Source organism: Gymnodraco acuticeps, unplaced genomic scaffold (genome assembly GCF_902827175.1).
Source record: "Gymnodraco acuticeps unplaced genomic scaffold, fGymAcu1.1, whole genome shotgun sequence".
NCBI classification, from domain to species: Eukaryota; Metazoa; Chordata; class Actinopteri; order Perciformes; family Bathydraconidae; genus Gymnodraco; species Gymnodraco acuticeps.
This window is the reverse complement of record NW_022991325.1, coordinates 410,394-428,304: the sequence shown is the minus strand read 5'-3', so window position 1 is coordinate 428,304 and position 17,911 is coordinate 410,394. Positions and strand designations below refer to the sequence as shown.

The 17,911-nt window shown below is 40.0% G+C and overlaps 2 protein-coding genes across 2 annotated transcripts; one reads left to right on the top strand and one right to left on the bottom strand.

The window, feature by feature from the left end:
• The first annotated feature begins 6,244 nt into the window (after positions 1-6,244).
• On the top strand, positions 6,245-12,910 carry cunh17orf67 (chromosome unknown C17orf67 homolog). The gene is made up of 4 exons (XM_034240388.1): positions 6,245-6,420; positions 7,906-7,991; positions 11,993-12,114; positions 12,685-12,910. The coding sequence occupies exons 1-3, from the start codon at positions 6,363-6,365 to the stop codon at positions 12,107-12,109; spliced, it is 261 nt and encodes an 86-aa protein (XP_034096279.1). The 5' UTR covers positions 6,245-6,362; the 3' UTR covers positions 12,110-12,114; positions 12,685-12,910.
• A 1,265-nt stretch (positions 12,911-14,175) lies between these two features.
• On the bottom strand, positions 14,176-17,257 carry cbx8b (chromobox homolog 8b). The gene is made up of 5 exons (XM_034240345.1): positions 17,089-17,257; positions 16,922-16,965; positions 16,613-16,678; positions 16,426-16,492; positions 14,176-15,604 (listed from the first exon to the last, which is right to left on the bottom strand). The coding sequence occupies exons 1-5, from the start codon at positions 17,155-17,157 to the stop codon at positions 14,741-14,743; spliced, it is 1,110 nt and encodes a 369-aa protein (XP_034096236.1). The 5' UTR covers positions 17,158-17,257; the 3' UTR covers positions 14,176-14,740.
• Between the last annotated feature and the right edge of the window lie 654 nt (positions 17,258-17,911).

The window sequence follows — 17,911 nt, the reverse complement described above, 5'->3', positions numbered from 1 at the left end:
TTCAGAGAGTGTTTAAACGTCAAGATGACTCCCTGCACCAACAGGGAAAACACACATGCGCATAACGGTGTGCCCTAGATCAGACCGTTGACAGCACAACCATATCTGATCCATGCATTCAGCAGGGGTGGCTGGAGTATTCAATCCAATCATTCTACTAGAGGAAAAATCATTTAAGTACTAATTATCTAAGAGGACCAAAAGCTTCGATTTCTTGCTGAGTCGCCCCATCAGTGCCGTAGAAGAAGGGAAAACAGGGTTGGTTGTATATTTGTCAAAGGGTGTCAAAAACGATGGGGTTGGTTGTCACTGTTATTTTAATGCGGGATAATAAACAGTAACAAGTACTGGATATTTACATTTTGACATAAAAAACACAAAAATGTCCTCTTACCATAATATCAAATGTCTTCTCCTAAAATGACCATGTGGGTGACGGCCGGGTGACCTCAAATCTTAAAATTACACTACATTTTTTTGCCCACTATGATTGAGATCTTATGCGACAGCCAACCCAATACAACAATCTAGTATACTCTATAACAGGGGTGCCCACACTTTTTTGGCTGGTGAGCTACTTTTGAAATGACCAGCTCACCGAGGTCTACCAACCAAAATAAAATCCCAAATTGCAAGGGTTGCTGAATAACACGTTTTATTTATACATGGGATAACTACAATAGGGCTGCAACAAACGACTCATTTGATAATCGATTAATCTATCGATTAATGAAACGATTAATCGACTATTTGGACTATTACTGTACGCCTTGCACAATTTCTCAAACGCTCTTATTTAGCCATCAACTTTTAGATTTAGCTTGAGGTTGTTTTAGGCATGTGGAAACTAACAATGAAGACAATAAAGATTAATACTTGATTCAAAAATACATATATTATTAAATTAACTTAACACATTTTGAACAAAATTAACATTGCTTTTTATTTAAATTAAATAAATGGTTTGTTTGTAGCCTTTATTTAACCAGGTGAAAGCCCCTTGAGATCAAAAGATCTCTTTTTCAAGGGTGACCTGCAAAAAAAATAAAAATATTTCACATCAAAAGAAACAACAATGTTTTAACAAATCGTATTAAATAATTTGATGACAGAACTGTAAACAGAATAGCTGAAACTTTTACAAAATAAAGAGTAACTCTGTTACCTCTCATTAACCCATGTTTGTATAATTGTGTTAACTCCGTGTGGTGCTAACACCTGACGTGGAAACGTTACTCGTGGATGTCAAGACAGTCGAACCCGGTACATTCCTCCGTCTGGATGTGGTGCACTTTTGCTAAATGTTTCGCCAAATTACTCGTGTTACCGCCCTTACATGCTAAACACTCTTGGCAAGGAGCATTGTCCACATCGAGACGGGTAACATTTAACCACACCTTGGAGCAGGGTCGGCTCTAGAACAAATCGAATGGGGGGGCAATCATTTACCAAGGGGGGGCACACACTGCCGTCAACAACCAACACACAAACACCAACGCAACTTCAATTTCAAAAAACATGCTGTAAAGTCTGTTGTCTTTCACACACATTGCAGGGTGTAGTGCTATTGTATAGCGCACCTATGACTTCTGCATACATGCACGGTTTGTGGCAACGACCACCAAAACAGAAACATATAAGGACAGAGGGTGTCGTTTTCTCATACTGATATTCTGCATAAACTGTGCCGTTGTATTTGCTGTAAAGTGTCTTTACTGTAGGTTATTTATTATTATATGTACAGCACTTTGGCTCGACCAAAAATCGTTGAAAAAATGTGCTATATAAATAAAACTTGATTTGATTTGATATGGACATAGGCCAACATATAAAAGTGTGCAAATGTATTTAGTAATCCTGTCCATGTGAACATGTTTTAGTGGGGGTGGACCTAACCTCCTCTAGGAGGGTCTGGGGGCATGCTCCCCCAGGAAGATTATTTTTAAAATATTGAAGTTAAAAGCATCAATCTGGTGCACTTTGAGAGCAAAGTGAAGAGATCTATGGATAGTCTACATCTCTCAGCATCCATAGGAAACAGAACTGTACAGATTTACTTTTTCTTTATGGATATTTTACTAATCACTCCCCTTTAAACTGTATTCTTGTGTTACTGTCCTATAGTATTTCATACCCGTTTTTCATTTATTCTCTCTTTAATAACTATAATGATCATATAAACTTAAGGTATTCCTCGAAAATACTTACATAAATGGTGACCAAACCGTTTGAGACCCACTGAGATAAGATAACTTACACTAAAGTGAACTATCTAAACACTGAGAGAGTCCTTACCTCACTGAGCTGACGTTATAAGATCCTCTCAGTCTGACAGGAGAGGACTCTCCTCCACCTTGGTGTAGAAACAGCCCTTTATATCCTTTAGCATAGCTAGCTAACCAGATGCTAACAACAACATTCCACGTTACCGCTCGCGCACCTCACAAAATGCGCTCGTGCCATACACACACAGAGGCTTGAATGAAACACAGAGACCCATGTACTTGTACTGTACTGTATATCATATTATTTTTTGATGGCTTTACTGTATAATCAGTGTAACAGATGGAACAGATCGCCACTGGGCTTTCATCTAACACTCAGCCACGTAATGATAACAAAAAAAAAGGTCGGGGGTCATTGGTCAAGCAACACACCAATCAGAGAGCAGCAGTGAGCACACCTCAGGCTGTGTTTTATATTTGTATTCTTTATTTCTGATGTATTTCACACAAAAAACCTTTAGTGGAAACGTTTTCACTTATATGATTAGAAAAAGAACAAAACGGCAAAGTGGCAAGGCTTGCCCACCCTGCGTTGGGGGGGCACAGTGACTCATTTGGGGGGGCATGGCCCGCGAATGACCCCCCATGACGCCGACCCTGCCTTGGAGCGCTTCTCTCCGCCATCCCCTCCGTGTGTTGCTGCATGTAGCAGCCGCGTGTGTGTAAACTGCCCCGCCCCCTCGCACACAGACGGGGGAGAGAGATCTCGTCTCGATTGGAAAGATCAAAAATACACCGACCATAGACGCATTTGTTTGTCATTTTGCATGTTAGAAACGAGCTGGCGACACTAAGACTGCGAGATAATGTTTGTGTAGCAATAATACATGACCTTTCTCTTTCTCAACTCGCTACTCGGAGGGAAGTTCGCTGTCATATGCCTTGTGAACACTCCGATAATGCCTCTCCACGTTACCTTTCTTTGGCAGAGCGACGCTTGCTTTACAAATAAGGCAAATAACCTTTGAATGTGACATCACAAACAAATATTCTTCCTCCCATTCTGGGTGGAAGTGGTATTTTTTAGCTTTTTGCTCGAGTCCCCGCACTCATTTTTGTTTGTTTGTCTCTTTAACTTAATTTGAGTTTTCCCGGCACTTGACTGATTTTGTATCGCTTTGCATTCTGGGTTAACAGACTGGAAAGCGATAGGTCGCTTTTTCTGTCAATCAAGTAAACTCCTGAATTAAGTGGCAGGGAGGCCAAGGGAGGAGGGATCAAAACCTGTTTAGTCTATTTTAACGGAGCTGGATTTTCTTTTTTTTTATGAATGACTCGCGATCTACCAGCATTGCCCCCGGTCGACGTACTGGGCACCTCTGCTCTATAACAACAAGTAAAAGTCCTGCAAAATGTTACTTCACTATGAGTACAGAGTTGTATTCTGGTTATGCAGAATAATGTACCTGTATTAGGTTTTACACACTGATGCATTTGATGTCTGTAGCCTGGTGGAGATCTTTGTTTGGTGGTTTCCAACCGATGTGTCAGCCCCCCCAAAGGACCAGAAGGCTGATGTGGTTATGAGATGATTCATGTGAGAGGAAAGAAGGAAATACCTCTCAGAGGGCTCTCTTTGCTGGAACTGTGGGGGCCCAGGTACATGGTAAATGGTACATTTTTTTAAATTTAAAATCTTAAATTTAAAAGCTACTATATCAGTCAAATAAACTTAGAGCATTAACAATATTTTCCTCTGAAATGGGGTGGAGAAGGAGATATTTCAAAATGGAACACTAATTAAGTAAATGTAGCTACTTGTAGGCAGAGTATATTTTGACTCCCAAATTGTTCAAATCTAACTCTTTATTTGGAGTTTATATTTTACACTTTTGACAGTGTTCAGAGAATACCAAACTCTTGGACCTATATACACCCCGAGACTGGTGTTAAATGTACTCTTATAGAGTACAATGTACACTGTGGTTTTTGCTGTGTATGGTTCATGGCCATTACAGTTGTTGCTAATGTTCTGCAGGTAGCCTATTCCTTTATGTTTTAAACTGAATCAGACACAATACATGGACTGTAGACCTCCAGCAATTGAAGTACAAAAAAAATGAAGGCTAACCAACTAAATGTCACTTTTATATTCCTAACTTTAATTCAACAACCTATTATGAAATACTCGATCAAATGTGAGATATTTCGGTTATTTCCTGTTTACTTGCTGACATATAAGCGAACACGGAGAATAACACGGATCACCTCTAGTCTTTTATATCATCTCTGATCCTGACCTCCTGATGTGCATCCTGCTGCCCAATATCGCGCATGCGCTCTGCGCTGCATCGTCATTTCATAGTGTGTGATAAAATCACAATGAGGAAACAAAAGCTTTTCGGTCATGCCTCAGAAATAAATCAGAGCTACATTATCATTAAAGTGCGCACACTGCGCGAGACACAGGCAGCAAGAAGCGGAAGCGCATCAGTGACGCACAATGACGTCCCCCTTCGGACGTCACTAACAGTGCTCCCATCCAGCATAGAGGGATACATAACAAAAAATGAATATAGGAAAACATGGTAGGGGATACATAGGCAGGAATGTGATTTAAAGAGTAAAAAAATAAAGCAATACAAATAATTGTGGTGACATTTTGAAACTTCATAAAATCGTTATGATCCATTATTTTCTCCCCAGGCGCTGTACAATAGCATGCCGACTGCTCCTAGTAGGCTCCTACTGGGATCAATGCAGAGGTCAAATGTCACTGTGTGCATGTATTTGTGACCAATAAAGAGGGTTTCATCCTCCAATTCTATTCTATCTAACAGCAAAGTGCGATGAAAATATTTACACAAACATAAAAACCATTATGTAAAATAAGATAAAAAGAGTGTGATTCATGGCTACCTGTTTAGACATGTTGCCTCCAAGCCTCCATGAATCCCAGTGAGTGCATACTCATATTTAAATGATGGACTTATTTCCTAAGCTTTTTTTGTATTTGTTGGAAAAAGGTTATTTATATCCTGACAACAATCAATGAATCAAAAGTTCTGACAAAAAACCCAATACAATTCGGTTCCACAAGGCAGCTGTGCGTATTATTTATTCTGCAATTGTGTTGCAATGGAAGCACTTTATTTGGTTGAATAGATGAACATATGGAAGGATAGACAGGCACATTAACATTTCAACATGATATAGCCTATTTAATACCTGGCCATTTCTCAAAGTGTTACATTTGTTAAAATGGTCTCCTGTCTCTACATGACTGTTTTCATCGCCATCTAGTGGAGCCCCTCCCACATTTTACAATCCATATCTTTAAAGGCAGATTTCTCAAAATCAGTTTTCTTCTCATAAGCCCAAATATCTCACTGCAGTGTAGACCAAACCTTCCACTTTCTTTCTTAGCTATATTCTGAAGCTTTGTTCACATATGATCCATAGCCCTATATTTTCTTAAATTGTATTCCTGAATACGTGTTGCTTTTCTTTATGGCTGTTAACTGTTTTATGATATATGGAGTGATAAAAGGATATATCACAAATTCCCTTTGTAAAAAGCTTTGACCCCAATATGTCGAAAATATAACAAGAGTTTCAAACCTGATTCATCCAATGTTCTCATGCTGTTTTTTTATTATAAAACAACAAACGTACAATTAAAAAATAATGTAACTTTAAGTCATCAACTGAGGAAGTTTCATGGTGATATCTATATTTTGTTTACCCTTTACACCTGTAGTGTTTCCCATTAAGACTTGTACGAGGAGATAAGATTCTGGGGGATTTGGTTGAAATATCTCCTCAGTAACATGAGCAGGTCTGTGACAGTTTTTATGTGACGTGCAGTAGGAGGAGAATTTCCCCTTGCACCCCCTCTGGACTCTAGTCAGGACCTCATTTCAGAGAAGGTTCAGAAGCAGAAAGAAGAAGAAGAAGAAGAAGAAGAAGAAGAAGAAGAAGAAGAAGAAGAAGAAGAAGAAGAAGAAGAAGAAGAAGAAGAAGAAGAAGAAGAAGAAGAAGAAGAAGAAGAAGAAGAAGAAGAAGAAGAAGAAGAAGAAGAAGAAGAAGAAGAAGAAGAAGAAGAAGAAGAAGAAGAAGAAGAAGAAGAAGAAGAAGATGAAGATGAAGCTGGTGGTGTTTTTGCTCTGCATGGTCCTGCTGACCCTCTACACAGGTAGGACACTCTCAGGGATTTACCTGAGGGGAGCAGTAGCCTGTCATGATCAATTATGGGAGACATCTTAATTGAAATAAAACCCTTTTTCCCTGCAGAGAGGAAGTTAGTTGTAGGCGCAAACTCTTCAAAATGACCTTCCAACGCATATCCAAAACCTATCCAAAGTTAACTGAAATCTGCTCTTGAACAAATGTTGTAGTATGTGCATGATTTTGCTTTCTTTTGAAATGTACACCCTGAACTCATGATCACTGTAAGTGCTGGCACCGAGTCAAATGAGTTTGAATACACTGAAGAAGAAGTGTTTTATAACCACCTGAAAAACGTCTTGGGTGCAGATGCCTGCAGATGACTTTAGCTGGGTGTTAGCTGGAAACAGAACAGAATGATGGTGATCTCATTTATCAAACAGTTTAGATTTTGAATTTAGTGCATCTTTCTTTTGTAGTATGGTGTTAAAGTGGAGACAGGCCAAGGGATAACCATATGATTTTTGCACAAGTGCATGACCATGTCCAGTTGATTTCATTTCAGCATGCATTGTTGCTTAGAACACAACGTGCACAATGTTAATGAGGTAGCTGCAGAATGTGTGTGTGTTTTGCCACATCACGGTGAGGCCCGTGCAGCAGCTCCAGCCTGGTGTTGACAGAGCTGGGTTCATTCACAGCAGCTCCTCTGGCAGGAGAGGCTTCACGTGATGCATGGACCGACTCCCCGGGGAGCGAGGAGCATGAATGGGCACTTTGTTACCTTCCACCAACCATACAGGCCTGAGAGAGGGAGACAGAGAGAGAGAGTGTGTGTGTGTGTGTGTGTGTGTGTGTGTGTGTGTGTGTGTGTGTGTGTGTGTGTGTGTGTGTGTGTGTGTGTGTGTGTGTGTGTGTGTGTGTGTGTGTGTGTGTGTGTGTGTGTGTGTGTGTGTGTGTGTGTGTGTGTTTGAGCAGCTCTTTTGGGGCTGGGGAATAAACAGCCTCACATGGACTAGCTAAAGCGTTTGGGTCAGCCTCAGCTCACAGCAGCAGAAAGTGGAGAGAGAGTTATTCATGGCTCTGAACACAGCGCCCAAAGAGAGGAATGGTAGTGTGATCAGCCAATATACAGAAAACAACTGGGTTAGTCCACACACTCAAACATTTGAGTCTACACAAATTACAATATATCCTTTAGGGATGCAACCAACAAGTATTTTCTTTATAAATATCTTATTAATCTGCGGTTCATTTTTTTGACTACTCAATTAATTGTATGTTCATAAAAAGTCCGAAAATTGGGGCAAATATCCATCCCAATTTCAAGGTGATGTCTTAATTCTCTTAACAATGTTATAGTCCTATTGTGTGAGCCCAGACCCAAAGACATCACTTTCATATGACATGAAACACAGACAAGAAGGAAATCTGTGGAACAGTGAAGATGAATCAGCATAAGAGTAAACTTTGAATCTCTCTGTAGTCAAACTCTCCTTTCTCTCTCCCTTAGATGCCAACCCTATCATCAAGGAGAGCTTTGCTAAGCAGCTGCTCCGCAGCAGGAGGCAGGCCGGATACCCCGACGAGCCCATGAGGGTGAGCTCCACCAGGAGATCCTCTTCACTACTGACCTTTGACCTTACTGAGATCTATAAACTTCCCTTCATAAGCACTTTATGAACAATTAATTCTGTGACTCATTTATAAAGAAGTTTTAAGTGTTCGTTAATGTTTTTGACACAATAAGAATTCCTTCAATGAAAAATCCATTACTGCTATTTAAGAGTAAATTATGCTGGATAACGCTTCACACATACTAATCATAGTCAGGGGCGGTTCTAGGGGGGGAGCAGGGGGGTTTGTGTGTCCCCACTTTACAAATAGGCCTATGTTTATTATTATTATATAACGCAAGCCGTCATCGCCACGGAGGAGCACACAGCCTCTGTGAGCGAGCGAGACAGAGAGAGAGAGAGCGAGAGAGCGAAAGAGAGAGAGATAGAGAGAGCACACCTTTATCTATTTAATATAGTTGTACAAAATAAAGTAAGAAATCATTCCAATGTGTACTATCCTCCTGACACCCAGAAAGAAAAAGGTTTCAAATTTCCTTTTTTTAAAAAAATCACACAAGTCTTTAGGGTATTATTAACATAATGACTAACAAAAACTAAAAATACATGTTTTTATTCTTGTTTTATTGTGTGTCCTCTGTAGAGGAGATCAGGTGTTCAGGTTATGCGAAGCATAGTATACAAACAACATTAACATACAAGTACATTTAGACAACATTAGAGCACAACAACTCAATGCAACAAATATTGTAGTACTCTATCCTTTTTTTAAATGCAGAGATACATCTGACACTTGATGTATGTTTTCCCACTGCATCGGTCTGCCACGAACCCTACAGAAACCTACGTGTTGGTTTTGGCCCATAGTGGACTCCATTTGTGTTGTGTAAAATAGGGGAAATAAAAAGTGAGCAAATCCCCATTCATAAAAACATTTAGTTTTAGGTCAAATCATTATTATACTGCTCTGAAACTCACTACACTAACTCCTAAGATGTTCCCTTACTATAATTAATTAAAAATATTGACCTCACAACACTGGTAATTACAAAATTACAAACTTACCATTTCTCTTTCTATAAATAGTGCTTGTGTTGATGGACGCCATTTTGAAATACAATGAAATTATCTTTTTCAAAGCCACACCCCCACATATATCACATGTCTGAAAAGCCCAGGATGTCCTCTGTGGAGTACAATTGGACTTAATGCTGTGGCATGACATGTATAACCTCATAGTTATGGACCAAAACCAAATGTCCTCCACAGAGGACAAAAAAAAAACAGTTTACAAGGGGAGTGATTAGTGAAATATGCATAAATAAAAAGAAAGAATGCTAACTAGGTAACATAAGATAAGAATAAACAAGTTTAAATGATTTGTTATTGGTTGTGATCATATTCTAAAGATGTTTGGATTATTGAAAAGTATAAATCTCTCTTTCATATGAGTGTTGAGACAGCTGTATCCAAAAATTCATTTTGTGCTCAAAGTGCACCAGATTGATGCATTTCACTTCAACATTTAAAAAAAAAAAAAATCTTCCTGGGGGAGCATGCCCCCGGACCCTCCTAGAGGATGTGAGGTCCACCCCCCAAATAAAGCAGGTTAAAATTGCATACATGTTCTTTTAGTTAACACTGAAAACGGGTTCCACAGACCCAAAGAGCACACAAAGGTTATGGTAAGCTTATCATAATGTTAAAATGTGTTAAATATATACACAGCAAAAAACAAAAGAAAGAGGAGTAAAAGTAGCTCACGACTTGTTTTATTTTTTGAAAGTAGCTCTCATCCTAAAAAAGGTTGGAGACCCCTGCATTAGAGCGTAAAAACTGTAACTATAGGTATCTGAAATAAATATGTGTACTGAAACAAATACCAATAACTGTATTGCATTGTTTTCTTATGCGCAATTACTTCATTCTGTCTTTGTCTTTTTCGTCCTGCATTTATTGTGCCCCCCCTCAGAAAATAACTGGCCCCAGCCTGGCCCCCCCAGTCAAATTGGTCTAGAACCGCCACTGATCATAGTGTTATGTCATAATAATCATAGCTTTATAAATTGTATTCCAATCTCATGAGAAATATCATATTTAGTTGAAACGACATCATTCATATCATTGAGCATTCATTATGTGTTGGGATGCTTCATGGGAGTGAAACAAAATGTAAAACCTTAGATCTTCTAATAATGAACGTGTATTATAACCCATTTATTAGGGGGTTACATTCTTATATCTTTCAAAAACACATCATTTCATAAATTGTTTTTGTTTTTTAACTTGGGTGATAACTTCCAAGTATCAGAGTAAATATAGTCAGGCTCGCGGTGAATGTTGAAAGGCCAGGAAGGCCCTAACCAGGGCCTTTCCCTGCCTCATGCGTTAGGTGTCCAAACTACGGCCCGGGTGCCAACTGCGGCCTGTACTCCATTTTTAATTGGCCCGCAGCAAATTCTAAAAGTGTAATGGAATATGACCCACACATGAAACTTGTGCTTGTTTTATATTGTACTTCTTAAATATACATGTACAAATACATTACCCAGTATTCATGTGTTAACAAGCCCAATGTTCAAGTAAATGCAATTAATTAAAGTTGAAAATGTGTTCTAACTAATCTTAGTTGATAAAAAAAAGCCCAATAACTTACTTGCATAAAAAGCTTGAAATATACCATACCCTATTTCCCCTTCTCCCTCAAACAAAGGAACCTGCAAACAAAGATATGTCACAAAAAAGGAAACGACCAATAGCTTACATGATTACACAAATTATTTTGTTGCAAGTTATAGTTTTACTTTTGAGAATACTTTTTTTTCTCTCAAACTCTTCTTTTGCTTGATACTGAAGAAGTGCTGCTTGATCTTAATTGCACACACCTGATTCCAAACAGAGAATAGTTGTTTGGTTAAAGTGTGTATATTGTTGGTGGTGGGAGACAACTTGCCCCCGCCGTCTTCCTCGTGGCCACTAATTCAGTCCCCAAAAAGTCCTCTGATATCTCTTCTTCTCTTGTGTTTAACGGCAGCTTGCATCACACATATTGCATTATTGCCAACCTTCGGGGGTCATTACATCCAGGGTAGTGAGGGTTATTTAAAAGGTGTATACTGTCACTGATATCTCCTACACAGGTGACCAATTTAGCAAACACCCCACAAAGAGTGACGTCAGTTTTGAGTTCCTACCACCTGCCTAAACCACACTCATATCTTAGCACCATTTATGAATGAATACACGTCATAACAATCTGATTTATTTTGTGGGGAAAATAACATAATCTTTACATACTGTATTCTACTGTAGGATTTATTTCAACTGATGCCATCTGTCACTACCCCCAACACTTAATGTATCTATTTCAAAAGTGTGTTTTTGAATATATATATTACACATCTGTCTTCATGCAATAGTATCTAAACCTGCTATAAGGCATAGCAGCATAGTGGAATGTAACTAAGTACATTTACTCAAGTATCAGTTCAAACTTGAGGTACTTGTTTACTTGAGTTAATTCTTTTCACACCACTCTTTTTTCGTTATTAACATCTGGGAGTAAATGTACTATTTTGATAGTTTCTGACTTTTTTTTCATTTGAAAACAAAAATATTGTTTCCAGTATCCCAAATGTAAGGATTTGTCTATTGAGTACTTTTGCTTTTAATACGTAATGTTATGAGAAATGTAACTACTCCTTTCACCATGATCTATAAAGGAATCTCTCTCCATGCGTTTGTGCATTGTAATGCTTTGAATGCATCCATTCATCATTGTACAAGTTCCCTGCATGTTAAGCTTCCCTCATCTCTGTCATTTCACTCTCTCTGTTGTGCTGTGATTGTGCTGCTCTGCTGTGGTGCAGAAACAAAAGCAGAGGAATACAAAGTTCTGAGTCAGCACTGATTCCCCCTTTGAACGTTCAGTTTCATTTATGCAAATGTTCAGATCAACAGTTCTTCATGCTTCTCATCTGCTGGTACCTCCACCCCTAACCACCTTGTTAACCCCCCCCCCAGGAGCATCTGCTCCACATGCAGGCTCTGGATCAGCGGGCCCAGGAGACCAGTATGGAGAACTGGCTGAACCCTCACTGCTCCCCCCGCTGTGACAGGAACTATGGACACCCCGTCTGATCACGGTGATGATGGCTACACAATGCAACACCGTGCACATACACAGCAACCATCAGTTGTATTTCACTCAGATTTAACACAGACACAAATAAGTACAGATGCCATGTCAAATAATATGACTTTTTTGATATTTCCAAGTTCAAATAAGCACATCTTGCCTCTTGGTCGGAGTAAAAGTCCTTAAAATCATGTTCAACATAATATCTGTATTGCCTTTCCCTGTTTTGTATCTGACTGATTCCTTGCTGCTGGTGTTTTATTTCATATCCTGTTGTTTTGTCATTTATCACACAGCAGGAAACCTCAGAAAACCCAGTCAGGCTTACAGCATATCATGTTATCATTCAGTTAGTTGTTTTAATCATTTCATACTTGCTTGAAGTAAACTGTAGGCTTTCATTGCTAACAGACGTCTACAGTAAAACAATAACATGTGTGTGGTTTGGAACAGAGGAAAACATTTTTAAGCTTTCTGTTTACAAAGAAAAATAAACGTTTCTGTTTGATATGCATATTTTTCAGAGTTTGAATGCAACTCTCCACCATAACTGTTCTTTATCTTTCTCCATAAACAGAAAAGGACCAGAGGTGACAACTTGGACAAGATGACAATGAAAAATATGTTCTCTCACTCTATCTTTCCTGAAATATGATCATGTAAAGAATACATGGTCATTTATGTAATCATAGTGTAATACAGCTGTGTAGTGTACTGTAGTGTTGAATTAAAAAGGTATCCATGTATCATCAGAATGGAATGTTGTAATACCATCACAAATATTAAAATGCATGCAACAACAATGGGTTACAATGGTTGTGTTATTATTCCTTAATTATTATTATTTATTTATTAATAGTGGTAATTTGGAAGGCTACTAACTTTACGTTAAAGCCTACTCTTGTTAAATATTTATAGGCCTATATTACCCTTGTTGCGGGCATATATGGCTCCGCGTATTAGTCAGTGACAGAAGGGAGTTTCTCGTCTCGAGGAGCGAATGATGTTTTATTTGGCAGCGAGAAACATAAACGTGTTTGTTTATCCTACCATGTGTCTGCTTCTAACTGAAGCTCAGTTTCACTTTTGTCACGTATCACGTATTTTGTCATGCTGTCTCTCAAATACAGTACCTAGCATGTTATAACGGGGGCCAGATCACAGCAGGCGGATCTATTTATTTGGGGTTATCACCTCCGCACAAAGAGAGCGTGTAGTCCCGGGCATCTGAGGTTCGTTTATCTCATTATAATTAGACCTAATGTGTCATGAATGAGCAGCAGTCAAAGGTACAGGTCCACATGGCTGCATGAGGCCTGTAGAAAACAGAAGGTTTCAGAAAACTCTAAAATATGTATTTTAAAATCCCATCTGCAAAGCAGCTTAGGCCATAACTGCGGTGGTGTGTGCGGCATATTAATATAAATAAACATTAAATAAATGGTTAAGATTGCCGCTAATTCTGAAATTGAATACACATTTGCTTATATTAGGCTATAGCAGTTTGGATCTATGGATTTTTTTCATTTCATTCAAAAGTTTCAATTTGAAGTGGCGTAAACGCAGACGTGAGATGCTCGAGGCATTCACATGAAATATTCATAAAGGTCTGGGTTTATGGTCTGCTCTGTGTTTCGCTCTCTGCAAACCATGAGCAGGCCGCTGCTGCAGTGGATACTTCAGGTTTTCCTTGGAGCCTGAGGCCCTTTACATCGGCACCGGGTGCCTTTATGAGCTTGTAGGAATTTAAAATAACTCGTTTTTCATATAATTCCCAATGACCTCTAATATAAATTGATTGATGGTTGCTTAAGGCCTACTTGTGTTACGGTTTTGATACATCTTTTAATTAATTCAGGCGCTGTCTTTAAATCTGACAAAAAACACGTCGAGGCGCACGAGTTGTAATAAAAAGTCTGACAGTAAAACACAACGAAATGAGAAAATCCAAAGTATTTATTGTAAAGCGACTAAAAAGTGTGAAATTATCTTCTTACAATAAATCTTTATGAACGTTTTCTATGAAAATGTAAAATATAGGCATAGCCTACCAGGTTAATGGAAAAGGTTGTTTAACACTTTTATTTGTTAACCATACAATTAGAAATGTTAGAGACAGTAGTCTTTGAATACAACACAAACGGATAAATCTAAATACTTTTGAATTAAAAGTGCTTGAGTACATTTTAAATATGAACCCCATTGAATTTAATAGGGGGTTTTTTTCAGTCAAATCGGTTCAAATTACAGAGAAATATTCAATCCACAGACTGAATTTATTATCTAAGCCTTGGCTCAATGATCATATTTGCTTGAACGTTTGAGAATCAAACAAATACATTCTAGTTACTAACAATTAAAAATAGTGACATTCAGAAGCTCTGTACATAAGTAGCCAGCTGCAAAGGCAACACTCAACTCATTCATGTTAACCAATGCAAGATGTGAAATAGACTTCATTTGATTTGGTCAATTCAAAAAACAGATCTTCAAATTTGTAATATATACACATATGCACATTAAGTAATTAGCTTTTTTACAATACATACAAAAAGGGCGTTGCATAATATTCACACTATGTCATAGGACCTTCAGGAGGATTCTGATGCTAAACAAAGCGTGGAACAAATCCATCATCTTTTGTCTTTGAAGAAGCCTTTCGTAGTGCTGCTCTCCTTGATGGTGACGGTCAGGAAGTTGGTAGTCACATCCGTCACCATGACCTTCTCCACGTTGCCAACGGAGGGCCTCCACGTCACTTCATCCAAGTCCACGTCCAAGTCGAGTCTGGTTGGGGACGGCCTGTCCATGAAGTAAGGCTTCTCCATCTGGGGAGGCTCCACGGGGCGGCCCAGGCTCGGGCTCATTCTGGACTGGTGCTTGAAGGTTACAGGAGCCAGGTGGCTGGAGCTGTCCTTAGTCCTGTGCGAGTCTGTTCTGTGGGGGTGCAGGCTGCGCTCTGAGTAGAGCTGGTTGAAGGAGCTTCCCCCGGAAAGCCCCCGGTTGTTAGAGTGGTGATGATGATGATGGTGGTGATGGTGGCGTTTATGGCTGTGTATTTCTGGATGTCTGTGGGCCACTTTGATCAGCCTCATCTCTTGGCCCCCCTGGAGTTTAGTCAGTTTATGCGGGACGTGGCTACCCTGCTCCTCAGCTCTCCTCTTGTGGGGTTCAAAGATCGCAGGGCTGCAGCTACCGTCCTTGAAGCGGGGTTTAGGCTTAGGGCCTCTTTTTTTGGGAAGGTGGATGAGTTCGCCTGGACCACTTATCTGAAGGGAGGGCTGCTGGTACTCGCGAGTGCTCAGCTCTGGTGGATGGATGCGCATGCTTTCTCCCCGGTTGACCGTGCTGGGTGGGAAGATGGTGGGAACAACTGCTCTCAGGCCCTCTCTGGCCCTGGGAGTGACGACCGGCTCTGGGGTTGGGTAGGTGATGTGCATTCCTCGGACTGCGTCTCCCCGGAACTCATAGGACTTGGCCTTGATTTTAGCCTGAGCCTATTAAAAGTTATGAAAATGAGAGGGAGATTATTATTATTATTATAAAAAAAACAAAAACATAATTCCATTTCATATTTTAATTTCTTAGTGGACTTAACAAGCCTTTTGGAAGGGTATCATTAGGATCACCACAGTGTGGCATGCCAGGGCCTTGAAAGCTGAGCAGCCAAATGGGTTCAGCCTTTCATTGTATTACTCACACCTGTGTTCTACGGTAACATGTCAAAATGTGTTCTATGAAAAGACCTGTTGATTGTTTACATTACAACCTGACACTGAGCACAGCTATTACATTTAATGTATATTACATTTTTAAGTGTGAAAATGTGTAGTTGCAAACAAGAACTAATGGGCAACTGCATTACCATGTACAACAGCAAACGGTTCCTGTCAGGCAACAGTATTTATTAGTGCATCTTTACCATAAAGAAAGCAAACAGAGATTCTGGTTTTTAGTTTAGCATCAACTGTCGGTCATTAGGTCACGGTTCGTTTTCCTTTAAAGCTGAAAACTCTTGCTGACTTCACCAGGCTATACTCGACGATCTCATTCTAATTTAGGGCAGTAACCTTTTATGCATCTATATTTAATAACCGTTATTAGTCTTGTAAAAATCACATACAGTTGGAGATTAAGAATGTATAGAAGGCAGCAGCTTGCAAACAGGAATTTTAAACTAATATACATGTTGTAAGATGTCAACAGCCTCCCATTAGCTAATACACACGCTGAATATGCATCATTACCATCTTTAATGAGCCTCTCGCCTTAAGGAGACATGCAATGAGGCTGAAACGAAACAGCCTGCTGGGTTTACCTTGAGCAGGAACGTCTTGGGTTTTGGTCCTCTCTTTTTGGGCCCGTAGAGCTCTCTTTCACGCTCCCTGTGGAAAATAAAGAGACAGACGCCCATTTTGAGTGTCACGGGAGCAAAGTGCACCGAGGACACCGTATATTTATCGGACTACATTCACTGGCTGTGTGCCCAGACATCTTAACGTTACCTCTCTTCAAAAGCAAAAAACAGGCGCGAGTCCAGAATATTATCCTCCGGTTCCCACGTGCTGTATCTGTGAACAGAATGTGCGTGAAGTTAAAATGAGGAAACGACCGCTGACACACTGTGGGGATGACCATTGCGTTAGCCTGCAAGCTAAACATCTCCATCGTGCTATAACGCTACTCCTCAGTTTTAATCCGGGGCTGTCTCGCTAGCTGTGGCGAGCTAACGACAGCCGCGCCAGTCCAGCAGTTCACACAGTACAGAGAGAGTACTAGAGACAGTAAACACAGAAAGCAGATGTAGAACTTACTTGGGAGACCAACCCTTCCATTTCACAAGGTATTCAATCCGACCCTGCATGCCATCAGAAACAAACACAAATTAGTTCATTAGCTTGCAGAGCAACAGTAGACATATATAGCGGTGCATTATATTTAACGCTGTGGGAGAAAAGAGCACGTCACATCTCGCGCCTACCTTCCTTATCCTCCGTTTGATGATAGACTCGGCAGCGAACACCCTCTCCCCGACAGCAGACAGCTCCATGTTTACTCCAGTGCTACCTACCGTTAGCTCAGCGGACGCTATCGTTAGCAGAGCAGATATTTTTTTCCAGTCCCAGCCACTCTGAATTCCCGACAGACCATAATACTCCCTTACAGAATGGACGTCAGCGCAATTTTTTACTGCGTTGCTAAGGAACCGCAGTCGGTGGAACCTCAAGAAGAACGCCCATTGGTCCAGCCGTTGCTACGTGCTCGGGTTGCTAAGTGAGGGGGAGGAGCTTGTGCTTGTGTGAATTCTTTCGGGGTGGAAATGGAGGCTTGTTTCCCCCCCGTACGGCGAGTGAATCATTTCGCGCAAGTTATGTGAGATATTCAAAAATGCACGTGGTATCAAACGTTGTGTAGTTTGTATGCACGCGACAGTATCGTCAAAAACATAGAGAAACCAGGAAATAACCGGGCCGTTTGATGAATGCGACGAGAGACGGAGACATTCTTCATTTGCGTTCATTCTATGTAGCTATGCATTTATTTGCTTACGCAATAAACTCACATTTTGACGTTTAGTAGCTGCAGGAATATTAAGCATTAAGCACACAGGCTGTGTTACGCTTGCCCGCATTTATTTCGTCTGTTCTCGCTGTCTCAGGCCGAGCATAGGATCAATGCAAATTATAGGATGTTTGTATTCATATTATTATATCTAACAACCCACTGTAGGCCTACTGTAGCTTGAGTTTGCCTGCACAGTCTTCTGGCATAGCGTGTTTAAACTTTTTAATGGCGCTTTGCCA

Bases quoted from the DNA above. Each gene is read 5' to 3' on its own strand.
- cunh17orf67 (XM_034240388.1), top strand. From the start codon at position 6,363: ATGAAGATGAAGCTGGTGGTGTTTTTGCTCTGCATGGTCCTGCTGACC. The intron at 6,421-7,905 runs GTAGGACACTCT...TCTCTCCCTTAG, and splicing joins CCTGCTGACCCTCTACACAG to ATGCCAACCCTATCATCAAG. The intron at 7,992-11,992 runs GTGAGCTCCACC...CCCCCCCCCCAG, and splicing joins ACCCCGACGAGCCCATGAGG to GAGCATCTGCTCCACATGCA.
- cbx8b (XM_034240345.1), bottom strand. From the start codon at position 17,157: ATGGAGCTGTCTGCTGTCGGGGAGAGGGTGTTCGCTGCCGAGTCTATC. The intron at 16,493-16,612 runs GTAACGTTAAGA...TATTTTCCACAG, and splicing joins TTTTTTGCTTTTGAAGAGAG to GGAGCGTGAAAGAGAGCTCT. The intron at 15,605-16,425 runs GTAAACCCAGCA...AACTTTTAATAG, and splicing joins CCAAGACGTTCCTGCTCAAG to GCTCAGGCTAAAATCAAGGC.